Source organism: Heterodontus francisci, chromosome 6 (genome assembly GCF_036365525.1).
Source record: "Heterodontus francisci isolate sHetFra1 chromosome 6, sHetFra1.hap1, whole genome shotgun sequence".
NCBI classification, from domain to species: Eukaryota; Metazoa; Chordata; class Chondrichthyes; order Heterodontiformes; family Heterodontidae; genus Heterodontus; species Heterodontus francisci.
In genome coordinates, this window is record NC_090376.1 from 11,149,190 (window position 1) to 11,162,969 (window position 13,780).

Genomic DNA, 13,780 nt, shown 5'->3' on the forward strand with positions numbered 1-13,780 from the left:
TTTGCCGTATCAAATGCAGCACAAACAACTATCATAGAATCCAATCAGTCTCATTTCCATGATCTTTTCCAATGGCATATAGAATTAATGCAGTTTTTTATGGGAGGTCTCTAGTTTTTTTTGTGTGCGTGCTCATTAGACGAGGGATAAGATGCTGAAGGAATGGATCACTTTCTGTTTCAGCTCCTGATGTGAGCGTGAGAAGTTCCAACTTGGGTACAGCATAAATTCTATGCAGAGTAACATTCTGTCTACTTAGTCCAGCAATGCACCCTAAACCCCTACCTCAGTAGAGTGCCTGTGTCTCACTTACCCGTTTCCTTCACTAGCCAAGTTATGGCCTGTCTTTGGCACTACCAGTTTAATGCCAGTGTACTGCAGGCCAAAGAATTGCATTCAAATTATCCAAATTATTCAAATTATCAGGGCGGCGCAGTGGTTAGCACCGCGGCCTCACAGCTCCAGGGACCCGGGTTCGATTCCGGGTACTGCCTGTGTGGAGTTTGCAAGTTCTCCCTGTGTCTGCGTGGGTTTTCTCCGGGTGCTCCGGTTTCCTCCCACAAGCCAAAAGACTTGCAGGTTGATAGGTAAATTGGCCATTATAAATTGTCACTAGTATAGGTAGGTGGTAGGGAAATATAGGGACAGGTGGGGATGTTTGGTGGGAATATGGGATTAGTGTAGGATTAGTCTAAATGGGTGGTTGATGTTTGGCACAGACTCGGTGGGCCGAAGGGCCTGTTTCAGTGCTGTATCTCTAATCTAATCTAATCTAAAAAAAATCTAAGTTCATTTTGTATAAAGCCTTACAGCCAGAGAACAAATCTGACTTTCATACCATCATTCTTAGCTGGATTTAATCCCAGATCCCAAAGGAAAGCAAGCCAGTTTGTAACCCAAAGTATCACCTCATCTGCATTTAATTTTTTAGTATGAATGTGATCAGTGACGTGACATTGGGTTGGTTATTATCTCTTTACTAGTGCCACAATGCTGCTTTAAGATTCTTGGGTCTCCAACAATGTTTAAGGGAGGGGAAGCAATGGGAAGAGGAAGAGAATATTTTCATAGTGAATGTTGGTGACCTCACCAGTGGCCGCTTTGGGATCTCAATTCCAAAATTTAGAGAGTCACAGCATCGATAGAGAGATTTAATTCTGTTGATAATTGTGCTTTATTGAGTTGATAACTACAGTTTATTTTTAAAAATCGATTGTCATCTTTTTGTTGTCTGTCTGCGACACTCTAAAATTCAGTGAACTTTATCATGGTTCAATGGAGAGTCTGCAGTCAGAATATTGCATGCTAATCCCATTGAAGATTTTTTTAAAATCTTCTAATAAAGTTCACCACTCTGCAGACTAACTTAATAGGACTTGACTAAAGCTAATGAAGTGTACAGGGGCACAGTGAATGCATGAACAATTAATAATGAAGCGATCATTCAAAAATACAGGTTACTAGAGGTTCATTTGCCTACAAGTCTCCAGTTTCAATCCATGTCATGTAGGCAGGTTGAAAATCTACACTGTCTGGTTCTGTAAGGAATCGTTTTGGCCATTCTCAACTGAGTGGTAAGCACCACCTCACGGTGTTGCAGCTAGCCTCAATTTCATTAAAATTACCTTTTATTCTCATTTGGAGAGCCCATCAAAAATAGACCATCTGAGACCTAGCGAAACCATGCTTTACTCTATTGAGGAACCCAGGTGCAAGATAAATCATAAACATGCAACCAGCTAACAGTAATGTTGGTGAAATTTTACCTCCCATGTCCGAAGCAACTATCACCTACTGCTAAGTACGAATACATTGAAGAGGTACAATAGAGTAGTAGTTATGATGCAAGGCTAGTAATCCAGAGAGCGTGAGTTCAAATGTCACCATGGCAGTTTGAGACGTTGAATTCAACTTTAACAATCTTGAAATAAAAATGAATATCAGAAAAAGTGACCTTGAAGCTGTCAAATTCTGATAAAAACCCAACTGGTTCACTCACTCATGTCCTGTAGGGAAGGAAACCTTCCATCTTTACCTGGTCTGGCCTGTATGTGACTCCAGTCGCACACCAAGCTGATTGACTTTTCACTGCCTTCTGAAATGGCCTAGCAAGCCACTCAGTTATATCAAACTGATCATGGCAACTAGGGATGAGCAATAAATGCTGGCCTTGTCAGAGACGCCAAAATCCAGAGACCTAATCTTTTAAAAAAAAAACACAACTGGCTGATGACTTGTTACTTGGGCATTTGCCTCTGCAACATTAAATTTGCATTGTTGCATACTTATTACAGAATTAACTTTCTCTTCTCCCCTTTCACCTGCAATGTAGATACCACAATCATGGACTAACTCTGAAGAGTTATGAAAAACTGACTGTCTTTTAAAAAGTGAACAATGGTCCAAAATGGCCACCAAAGAAAAAGGATTGGCCATTTGTGTATTTAAACTGTCTGACAAAGGAAAAATCCTCAAAGCTAAGAGGTGTCAATTGCACACCATCCTAAAAGCATTCCAGAATTGAATGTCATCTTCTGAAACTAAAAAGGTGTGAAGTAGCCATGTCCTGGGCCATTGTGCAATCACCATGGGGAAGAGATGAGAACATCTCCTACCAGGAGGTGAGCGGTGACACAGTTTTTCCTTTCAAAAAAAAACAGCCAGAGAGAGAAACAACATCCTAACAGCTTGTGTTCCAGCCAAGCCAGAAGGCATGTGCCCTGAAAAAGAATCCTACATCTACAGCAGTGAGAATTAGAAGTCTCCAAAAGTCTGCAACTGAACCTTCAATCAAGAACGAAATCGACAATCATCTTAGGCCCGCACCCTTCGAGGACTTGATTTCAAGAGAATCCAACAGGTTTATTGTGACCTCCCACTAAACGTCGCCTTCCTTTTTCCCTTCGAATGCATGAGTGAATGCGGTTGTGACAATATCGGGATAAGATCTGTCGATCAATAAACAGTTGATTTTCTGTTTTTTTTAAAAACCGACAGTCTATTTATTTGAAAAATTTGAAAAATAAAACACCAAGGAGCAAAAATTCTTCTTAAAAAAACGCTTGCTGCAGCCAGGTGAGAAGTTGAACAGTGGGATCTGCCCACGTCACCACGTGGCTGTAGCAGTAGGTACGAGGGAAGCTCAATGTTTGTAGAGTTATCTTTTTGCAACACCATGAGTTATAAAGGTATAAAGAGCGTTTCAGCTACAAGAGGGAAGAGAGAAAGAAGCATTTCAGCTTCAGGAGGGGAGAGAGGAAAGAGCATTTCAGCTTCGAGAAGGAAAACCCGACCAGTATCCAACTTTTAAAAGCAAGAAACCAGGGGATCAACCAGTAGGGGTCCACCCGCATGTTCCCAGTGTGGCAAATCTGGGCATGTCCAGGCCAATTGTTGGTATACCAAAAAACCAACAGGAGGCACTGCAGTCAACCAGTGTCTGTGGCTTTGTAAGTCATAAGCCTGTTGTCTGTTATCACTCGAGCACAGCACATATCAGAACATTCGACACAAAAGAAAAATGACTCCTTTTGTGTCCGAGGTGCCAAACAAGGAGATAACCATCCTCGGGGATACCAGTTGTTTTCAAGCCCTACTAGCAGCCAAGCTGACAGAAATACCACCGAAAGCAGAACAAATACCACGGTATTAGTAAAACGGCTTACTGGCACATGCTTGAAGGTTCCCTTAGTTAACATTTACCTACAGAGTAAATTGTTCACTGGGGTAGTGATAGTCAGGAGCATTCCAAGCTTATCCATGCAGGGGGTAGATATGTTGCTGGGCAATAACTTGGCAGGCAGCACAGTATTATACCAAGAGTGTCCAGAACCGTCCACCGAGTCTGGGGAAATGGAAGGGAGCAAACAAAACTCTGTATAGCTGCAAAGTGCTGGGAAGTCCCAAAAATCCCAGAGGGGGTGATAGGGCCAGAAGAATATAGAAGGGCTCAGATACAGCCAAAAAGATAAGGGGCTACGATAAAAGCCACAAAGGTTTTTTTTAAATTCATTCATGGGATGTAGGCGTCACTGGCCGGGCCAGCATTTATTGCCCATCCCTAATTGCCCTTGAGAAGGTGGTGGTGAGCTGCTGCCTTGAACCTTTGCAGTCCATGTGGGGTAGGTATACCCACAGTGCTGTTAGGAAGGGAGTTCCAGCATTTTGACCCAGCGACAGTGAAGGAACGGCGATATAGTTCCAAGTCAGGATGCTGTGTGACTTGGAGGGGAACTTGCAGGTGGTGGTGTTCCCATGTATTTGCTGCCCTTGTTCTTCTAGTTGGTAGAGGTCGCGGGTTTGGAAGGTGCTGTCTAAGGAGCCTTGGTGCATTGCTGCAGTGCATCTTGTAGATGGTACACGCTGCTGCCACTGTGCGTCAGTGGTGGAGGGAGTGAATGGCACCCCATCTACGACCAATCAAGCGGGCTGCTTTGTCCTGGATGCTGTCGAGCTTCTTGTGTTGTTGGAGCTGCACCCATCCAGGCAAGTGGAGCGTATTCCATCACACTCCTGATTTGTGCCTTGTAGATGGTGGACAGGCTTTGGGGAGTCAGGAGGTGAGTTACTCGCCTCAGGATTCCTAGCCTCTGACCTGCTCTTGTAGCCACGGTATTTATACGGCTACTCCAGTTCAGTTTCTGGTCAATGGTAGCCCCTAGGATGTTGATAGTGGGGGATTCAGTGATGGTAATGCCGTTGAATGTCAAGGGGAGATGGTTCGATTCTCTCTTGTTGGAGATGGTCATTGCTCGGCACTTGTGTGGCGCGAATGTTACTTGCCACTTATCAGCCCAAGCCTGGATATTGTCCAGGTCTTGCTGCATTTCTACATGGACTCCTTCAGTATCTAAGGAGTCACGAATGGTGCTGAACATTGTGCAATCATCAGCGAACATCCCCACTTCTGACATTATGATTGAAGGAAGGTCATTGATGAAGCAGCTGAAGATGGTTGGGCCGAGGACACTATCCTGAGGAACTCCTTCAGTGATGTCCTGGAGCTCAGATGATTGACCTCCAACAACCACAACCATCTTTCTTTGTGCTAGGTATGACTCCAGCCAGCGGAGGGTTTTGCCCCTGATTCCCATTCACCTCAGTTTTGCTCGGTCTCCTTGATGCCATACTCGGTCAAATGCTGCCTTCATGTCAAGGGCAGTTACTCTCATTTCACCTCCTGAGTTCAGCTCTTTTGTCCATGTTTGAACCAAGGCTGTAATGAGGTCAGGAGCTGAGTGGCCCTGGCGGAACCCAAACTGAACGTCACTGAACAGGTTATTGCTAAGCAAGTGCCGCTTGATTGTACTGTTGATGACACCTTCCATCGCTTTACTGATGATTGAGAGTAGGCTGATGGGGCGGTAATTGGCCGGGTTGGACTTGTCCTGCTTTTTGTGTACAGGACATACCTGGGCAATTTTCCACATTGCAGGGTAGATGCCAGAGTTGTAGCTGTACTGGAACAGCTTGGCTAGGGGCGCTGCAAGTCCTGGAGCACAGGTCTTCAGTACTATTGCCAGAATGTTGTCAGGGCCCATTGCTTTTGCAATCTCCATTGCCTTCAGTTGTTTCTTGATATCACGCGGAGTGAATCGAATTGGCTGAAGTCTGGCATCTGTGATGCTGGGGACTTCAGGAGGAGGCCGAGATGGATCATCAACTCGGCACTTCTGGCTGAAGATTGTTGCAAATGCTTCAGCCTTATCTTTCGCACTGATGTGCTGGGCTCCCCCATTATTGAGGATGGGGATATTTGTGGAGTCACCTCCTCCAGTTAGTTGTTTAATTGTCCACCACCATTCACGGATGGATGTGGCAGACTGCAGAGCTTATATCTGATCCGTTGTTTATGGGATCGCTTAGCTGTGGCTATCGCATGCTGCCTACGCAGTTCGGCATGCAAGTAGTCCTAGCTTCACCAGGTTGACACCTCATTTTGAGGTATGCCTGGTGCTGCTCCTGGCATACCCTCCTGCACTCTTCATTGAACCAGGGTTGGTATCCTGGCTTGATGGTAATGGTAGAGTGGGGGATATGCCGGGCCATGAGGTTACAGATTGTGGTTGAGTACAATTCTGCTGCTGCTGATGGCCCACAGTGCCTCATGGATGCCCAGTTTTGCATTGCTAGATCTGTTCGAAATCTATCCCATTTAGCACGGCGGTAGTGCCACACAACACGATGGACGGTATCCTCAATGTGAAGGCGGGACTTCGTCTCCACAAGGACTGTGTGGTGGTCACTCCTTCCAATACTGTCATGGACAGAAGCATCTGCAGCAGGCAGATTGGTGAGGATGAGGTCAAATATGTTTTTCCCTCGTGTAGGTTCCCCCACCACCTGCCGCAGACCCAGTCTAGCAGCTATGTCCTTTAGGACTCTGCCAGCTCGGTCAGTAGTGGTGCTACCGAGCCACTCTTGGTGATGGACATTGAAGTCCCCCACCCAGAGTACATTTTGTGCCCTTGCCACCCTCAGTGCTTCCTCCATGTGGTGTTCAACATGGAGGAGCACTGAGTCATTAGCTGAGGGAGGACGGTAGGTGATAATCAGTAGGAGGTTACCTTGCCCATGTTTGACCTGATGCCATGAGACTTCATGGGGTCCAGAGTCAATGTTAAGGACTCCCAGGGCAACTCCCTCCCTACTGTATACCACTGTGCCGCCACCTCTGGTGGGTCTGTCCTGCCGGTGGGACAGGACATACCCGGGGATAGTGATGGCAGTGCCTGGGACATTGTCTGTAAGGTATGATTCTGTGAGTATGACTATGTCAGGCTGTTGCTTGACTAGTCTGTGGGACAGCTGTCCCAACTTTGGCACAAGCCCCCAGATGTTAGTAAGGAGGACTTTGCAGGGTCGACAGGGCTGGGTGTGCCGTTGTCGTTTCCAGTGCCTAGGTCGATGCCGAGTGGTCCGTCGGTTTCATTCCTTTTTATTGACTTTGTAGCACTTGGGTACAACTGAGTGGCTTGCTAGGCCATTTCAGAGGGCATGTAAGGGTTAACCACATTGCTGTGGGTCTGGGGTCACATGTAGGCCAGACCAGGTAAGGACAGCAGATTTCCTTCTCTGAAGGACATTAGTGAACCAGATGGGTTTTTACAACAATTGACAATAGTTTCATGGCCATCATTAGATTAGCTTTTAATTCCATATTTATTAATTAAATTCAAATTCCACCTTCTGCTGTGGTGGGATTCGAACCCATGCCCCCAGAGAAATACCCTGGGTCTCTGTGTTACTAGTCCAGTGATAATACCACTATGCTACCACCTATCCAGTGAAGGGAAAGCATCTGAGATATGGGTAGCTGAAACCTTTTTTAAATATTTAAATAGAGGCAAGGAAAGTTACTAAACAGGAAAGCCAAGAGTGAGGGAAAATCCTCACCCAGTGGAAGTTGGGCAACCACCAACGAGCAGTAATATCTCAGAGGACATGGGGCAGATTCGGGGAACATCTATCTCTGAAGTGAAAGGGAAGGTAGCATACCCTAAATGGAAATCACAGGAAAACTAAAAGTGAGGTCAGCTTGGATCTACCCACTGAAGAATCATATGATCAAGTTCCAAATCCAAAACTAATCAAACCCAATAATTCAGAGTCACAACTCAGCAAGAACAAGGGGCAGGAAGAAATCCCAGACACCTTGCAGGGGCTGAAAATGTATGACTCACTATCACCCTAGAAATAAGAACCATCAATGCGCCAGAACCTGAATGGTTAATGCCATGTATTATGGATGCAGTAGTTCAGGGGTTGAAGCTTGTCCAAACAGGGAACCTTGCCACAAGCTTCAGCAACAATCACATGGTCCTGGAGATTGACATTTCTAAAGTTGTACAAACTGGTGTGAGAGCAATTACAACCCTATTTGACAACACGTAACCAAAAAAAATGCAATTTTTGATGGTACCTTATCCAAAGGAAGGATGATGAAAAAACTTAAACTTGAACCTCAAAAGGCTTTTGCAAGCAATGCCAGCTGCAGCAGTGGTGAGATGGAGGAGTGAATGAAATGAATGTGTACAGTGGTGTGACCCTAAACTGTCTTACTGTTTCTGTTTTCCATCTTTCTAAGCCCAAATCAAACAACATACGAAATGAAATCCAAGGAATTACATTTTTCCCCTTTTGGGGAAGGTGTTACACACACCGGAAGTGCAATGATACAAGAATCATGGACTAACTCTGAAGAGTTACAAAAAAACAGAATTTGTCTTTTTAAACAATGAACCTTTATTTTAAAAAGTGAAGAATGGTCCAAAATGACCACCGAAGAAAAAGGTATTGGCCACTTGTGTATTCAAACTGTGTCAAAGACAAAGGATAAATCTTCAAAACTAAGAGGTGTCAATGCACCCCATCATAAAACGTGCCAGAATTGAATGTCATCTTCTGAAACAAAGGAGGTGTGAAGTAGCCATCTTCAACTAACTTTCAATCGAGAGAACTCTATAATCAGGTCAGGCTGCACCCATTGAGGACTTGATTTCCAAGCAAATCCAGCAGGTTTATCATGACCTTCGCCCACTCCCCCCTCCCCCTCACTAAAAGTCACCTTCCTTTTCCCTTCTCTATCTGTCTCTTTTTGTGTGTGTGGATGTGGTTGCGACAATTTCAGAATAAGGCATATTAATCTACTAGAAAGCCTATCTCAGTCTGTTTATTTGAAAAATAAAATACTACGGATCTAAACTCTTTTTAAAAAAAAAATACACTAGCTGCGGTCAGGTGGGGAAACCACCCACGTTGAATCACGTAGCCGTAACAGTTGGTACTAGGGAAGCTTGATAGTCGTTGCGTTTTCTTCTTGCAACACCATCAGATATAAAGGTATTCATGATTTCTCAATGCATATCAGCTTCAGATGGTTTTATGTTAGCATGAATGGCATGTATTGTATTAAGGTGGAGTAGTTATGGTTGTTCTTGCTACTGGTAGAAGCAATTTGAGGTGCTTCAGGAATATTGTTCAAAAATATTTTGGCTCAAAAATAAAAGATATTGACAAGTGGAATTTTCCGTGTGTTATATGGATACCAATATACTAAAAACCCTTCCCTATACTACTGATGCAGAAAATACTGGAATGTTTCATCAATCTTAACAACTGAATCTTCTATCCAGTAACTATTTTATAATGCAGATACAATGACCTCCCTGATAGGTGATACTTACCTGATAGGTGTTCCATCTCCCACACCTATGCTCCAAACAATCTCAATCCCTCTGCTCTTCCTAAGTTCCAAGTCTTCCATTTTCCTGTGTCTGAATTGAAATCAAGATTAATCTACTCTTAGTTGGTTCTTACTCTGCATCTCACAAGGTTTAAAATTGAAACTCAGCATTGCTTAACAAGTATTATTTGTTCATTAACTCTTTAATTCAGACCACAGTCAGACAAAGTCAGGCTCTACCATATTGTTCACTGGAAAGTGCCATTTGTGACCATCAAGAAGCTGCAAAGACTTGTAGATGGTTGGGTGTAGACATTATTTGACTAGTCTTCATTTCTATAGTGAAAGACCTCATGATTTGTGATGTGCCATGAGTGAAGATTTCAGTAAGCAGAATAGTCCAAGCACAATGGATTACTGTCAGGAGTTTTGCTTCTTTTACCATTTTTTTGGATGTTTACATGGCACCTTTGTTGAGCAGTTTATCAATTTCTCCATATACTGGGCAAGGGGTCCCGTTGTGACTTGACCACTCAGCTTTGTTGCTGTGTTTTGTGGTTGTCTACAGACTGTGTATTCCTTTTTGTTTCTCCTCATCTCTCCAAGACATTGAATTTTATTGGAGAAGATTCTCATGGCAAAAGGTTCCTCCATTTCTTCAGGATGGGGATTCATGACTGATTTTATTTTCTCCCCGCTGTAGCTCAGGGGGAATAACTGGGAACAGTTAGTATGCTCCATACTGCCTGGGCTGATGTTGGTCTAATGATCAATATGACTTAGTACAACACTAGACAATGCTTTTACCTACTAGGCTATCAAGATTACAGTGACCTTCCATCTGTAGCATATTTTAGGAAGAGTCTTCTAATTTGTATCAGTGAAATCTGAAACTGGTCTTTGCCAATTGTTGAGACTACTAATTTATATGTGGATAAGTAGGTTATCTGGGCTGCCTTCATGACCTCAAAAATCTGCACTTACAATTCTGTTGCCTGAACTATTGGGTAACCATAAATGTTTAACTGTGAGATATTCTGAGAATGATGCAGGATCGTAAATGGGTCCTGAACCATGGTAGTATTTGCAAGTGTGAAAGGGAATTCACAGCCATTTCCACAATTTAAAATGGAAATTAAACTGGATGTTTCTCAGCCAAGATTTGAGACTAGTCCCCCATGAAGGAGCATCTGGAGAGACTTTATGCACTCACTCAGCGGGTACATGAGGGTGAATTCTGCATTTCCAGTGGGAACTGTGTTCAAAGAGAGAAAAGTCAAGGTGGGGCTACAACATTTAAAACCTTCAGATGCTGAGCTAATTTTTTTAAATGAATTATTTCCCTTGTTCAATGATCTTCCACTTGAATTCCAACCACAAGCTAAAATTTCTCGGGCAATGTATTCTAAAGCAGCAAGGGTGTTTTCTGTCAAGCCATACTTGATGGAGCATTAGTATCATTGTGAAATTTGTAATAGTGGTTAAAAAGTGTAAAGTTTGAAGCTTCACCCTTCCAAGTAAACACAGATTATTGTGTAATGCCAGCACAAATATGGTGATTTTAGTATTTGTTAAAATTTATCAATGGAAAGGCATGTTTATTTGCTCCATGTACTTAATGTGATGTTGATTGTAAAGGCATTCAATATTTCAGATGTACCTGGTCCACTGGCGCTCAACATTTTCTTTTCTTCTTTCGCAGGTCATGTACGGCTTTCTAGTCGGTTGCCTAGTCCTACGATCAATATATATTGTCACGTGGTAAGTAGTGTTCAAACATAGCATAGCCCTTATTTTGAGCCCTGTGGTTTTCAAAGTGAAGTTCATAGATCTGTGTGAGTCTGCAAAGCTTTCCGGGGGGTCCACTGAGTCATAATGTAAAATTGGGATTTTTGTATTTCTTCCAGTTTATTTTGTGCATGTTTGCATTTTAATGTCTTGCATCTGTCATGGTTCAGGTATCACATTTGATATGCAAATTGTGTTGTACTTGCACCTTGTCTGTTCAGATTTAATATTCATAAAATGGCAACATTTTCAAGGTGACATATCAATCAGAAGCAGGTAAAGTGAGTAAAAATAAACTTTAATTGAATGAGTCAGCCAAACGAACAAATCACTCCAAGTATTTGTTGAAAATACTTTTGACCACCATCTTGTACATAAACAGGAGCAGGAGTAGGCCATTCGGGCTTGCTCTGCCATTCATTAAGATCATGGCTGATCATCTACCTCAACTCCACTTCCATGCCCTATACCCATATCCCTTGATTCCCTTAGTGCCTAAATGTCTATTCATTGCAGTCTTGAATATACTTATTGTCTGAGCATCCACAGCCCTCTGGGGTACAGAATTCCAAATGAAACTGAAAATATATTTTACAAAGCGACTCCTGACAACGCAGCAGCCCGCTTTCATCAGAGTGCTCCAAGCTGCGCACATGCGCAAATGGTCTCCTGCTCTCAGTGAGATGCTGTGCATGTACAGCCTATGTCTTGCCAGGACTAAATTGGTGCAGAGATCATCAGCTACTCGCTCCCCCACCCCGCCCGCTCAGCTACTTTCTGCACCCCCACCCCCCGCTCAGCTACTCTCTCCCGCCCCACTGGCCGCTCCTCCCCCCCGACCACTCACTCCAGGCCTCGATGCTTTCTCCCCCTCCTCCACACCGGCCACTTGCCCCTGCTCTGGCCGCTCACTCCCCGCTTCTTCTCCCCACCACCACCCCCCCCCCCCTCCCCCCCCAATCCCCCAAAGATGCCAGCTCTTGGGTCACGCTGCTTTTCCTCCTCTCGGCCACTTGCTCCTATGTCTCCTTGTCACCCCTCGTGGCCCGCCTTGCTTCTTCGGGTGGCGCGGTGGGTAACGATCGAACATAGGAGCAAGTGGCCGAGTGGAAGGAAGTGGTGCGGCCTGGAGTTTGCGTCTGGTGGAGGGGGGGAAGTGGGGAGCGAGCGGCCAGGGAGGGGGTGGGGGTGGAAGCGGGGGACGAGCAGCCGGTGGTGGGGGGTAAACTAGGTGCGAGCAGCCGGAGAGCGGGCTAGTGGGGGAGGGGATGGGTGGCTGGGGGGCACGAAGCGAAGAGCGGGGAACAATCAGCCAAGGGGAAGGGGGGAAGCAGTGATGAGGTCTGGAGCGAGCAGCTGAGGGATGGGAGGAAACTGAGGCTGTAGCGAGTGTGAATGTGTGGATTGAGAGAATGAGAGATTGGGGGGTGGGGGCAGAGGCAGAAATTGAGTTATTTCCTCCATAAACCTTACAGTGTAATTGTTGACTTTACTGTCCCATAGAAAGTTGCTTTCCATTACAAATGTCAATGGCGATATCATACCAGAGTTCTGTCTTTGTCAAAAAAAAATCAAAGCAGTTGAGCAGGAGACATTCAAGAAATTCTACAAATGAAGCAATGGCAGGAAGCGCATGTGCTAATACTGTGCCACCGAATGGTTACGTTGTCAGCAAACGCAACCTATCTTTTAACTGGCTTCAGCAGTCTCACTTAAGAAAGCTAGTCTGTCCAATAATTGACCTGAAGATTTGCCCATGGAGAAATTAACCTGACCCAGGAAGGCACTGAAAATATGCTTTGTGGCCTCAAAATGTTACTTGCGGCTCTGAATGAGCAGCAGAATAATATTTGGGCCTGTCCTTTTCAAACACAACCTCGTCTGATTGACATGAGCAGTGCCCTGTATGACATGACTGGTGGATCAACTAAGATTAACTAGAAAATGATTAAACCTAGTTGTATCATTAACATTTTGGGTGTTAACAAGGTATCTGTTATTGGAGGCCTGTGCCCGTATAAGATGACTGAGGTTCAGAGTTAACTAGTTTAATTTGCGTCAGCTAAAGAGACTGAATAAAGTAACAGACTATAATGCGTGTCTTCCACTCACATTTTTGTATGATGGCCAACTGTGCTAGGACATTATCTTCCATAATTGAAAAGTAGCAAGCATTACAACATGGTGTGGTTTTAATTATCAAGCAAGTATATTTAAGAAAATAGAACAAATTAATGTATAGTAACAATATAGAATCATACTTAAGGAAGCTATATCTACTACCAATGGAAAAAATAAAACCTTTTCATCTATATTATACACTGTTGTTAAGTAGATAACTTAATATTTTTTCTTCTTGTGTGTAACTGCGGGGGATAGCTAATCTAACCTACCTCCCCCTGAAGGTTGCAACCCAACCCAGTTCATCTCGGGGACTAAAGCAGGGCAGGAAGCTATCAATTTTTGATCTATCTCTTGGCATCAATCCTGTAAATGTTTGTGCAAGATGGCCATTTGACTCTTCAAAGCCTGTCCACCATCTACAAGGCACAATCAGGAATGTGATGGCATGCTCCCCACTTGCCTAGATGAGTGCAGCTCTAACAACACTCAAGAAGCTCGACACCATGCAGGGGCAAAGCAGCCTGCCTGATTGGCACCCACCCGCCACCTTAAACATTCACTCCCTCCACCATCGACGCACAGTGGCAGCAGTGTGTACCATCTACGAGATGCACTGCAGCAAATCGCCAAGGCTCCTTTGACAGCACCTTCCAAACCCGCGACTTCCACCACCTAGAAGGACAA

General features: G+C 44.3%; 1 protein-coding gene across 3 annotated transcripts in view; it reads left to right on the forward strand.

Annotated features, from left to right (window-relative positions):
* acer3 (alkaline ceramidase 3) overlaps window positions 1-13,780 on the forward strand; it is a 274,469-nt gene that overhangs the window by 213,978 nt on the left and 46,711 nt on the right. For all 3 annotated transcript variants that reach the window (XM_068033113.1, XM_068033115.1, XM_068033114.1), the window contains exon 7: window positions 10,887-10,945. In XM_068033113.1, the coding sequence (XP_067889214.1) occupies window positions 10,887-10,945 (59 nt within the window). The remainder of the gene's footprint in view (window positions 1-10,886; window positions 10,946-13,780) is intronic.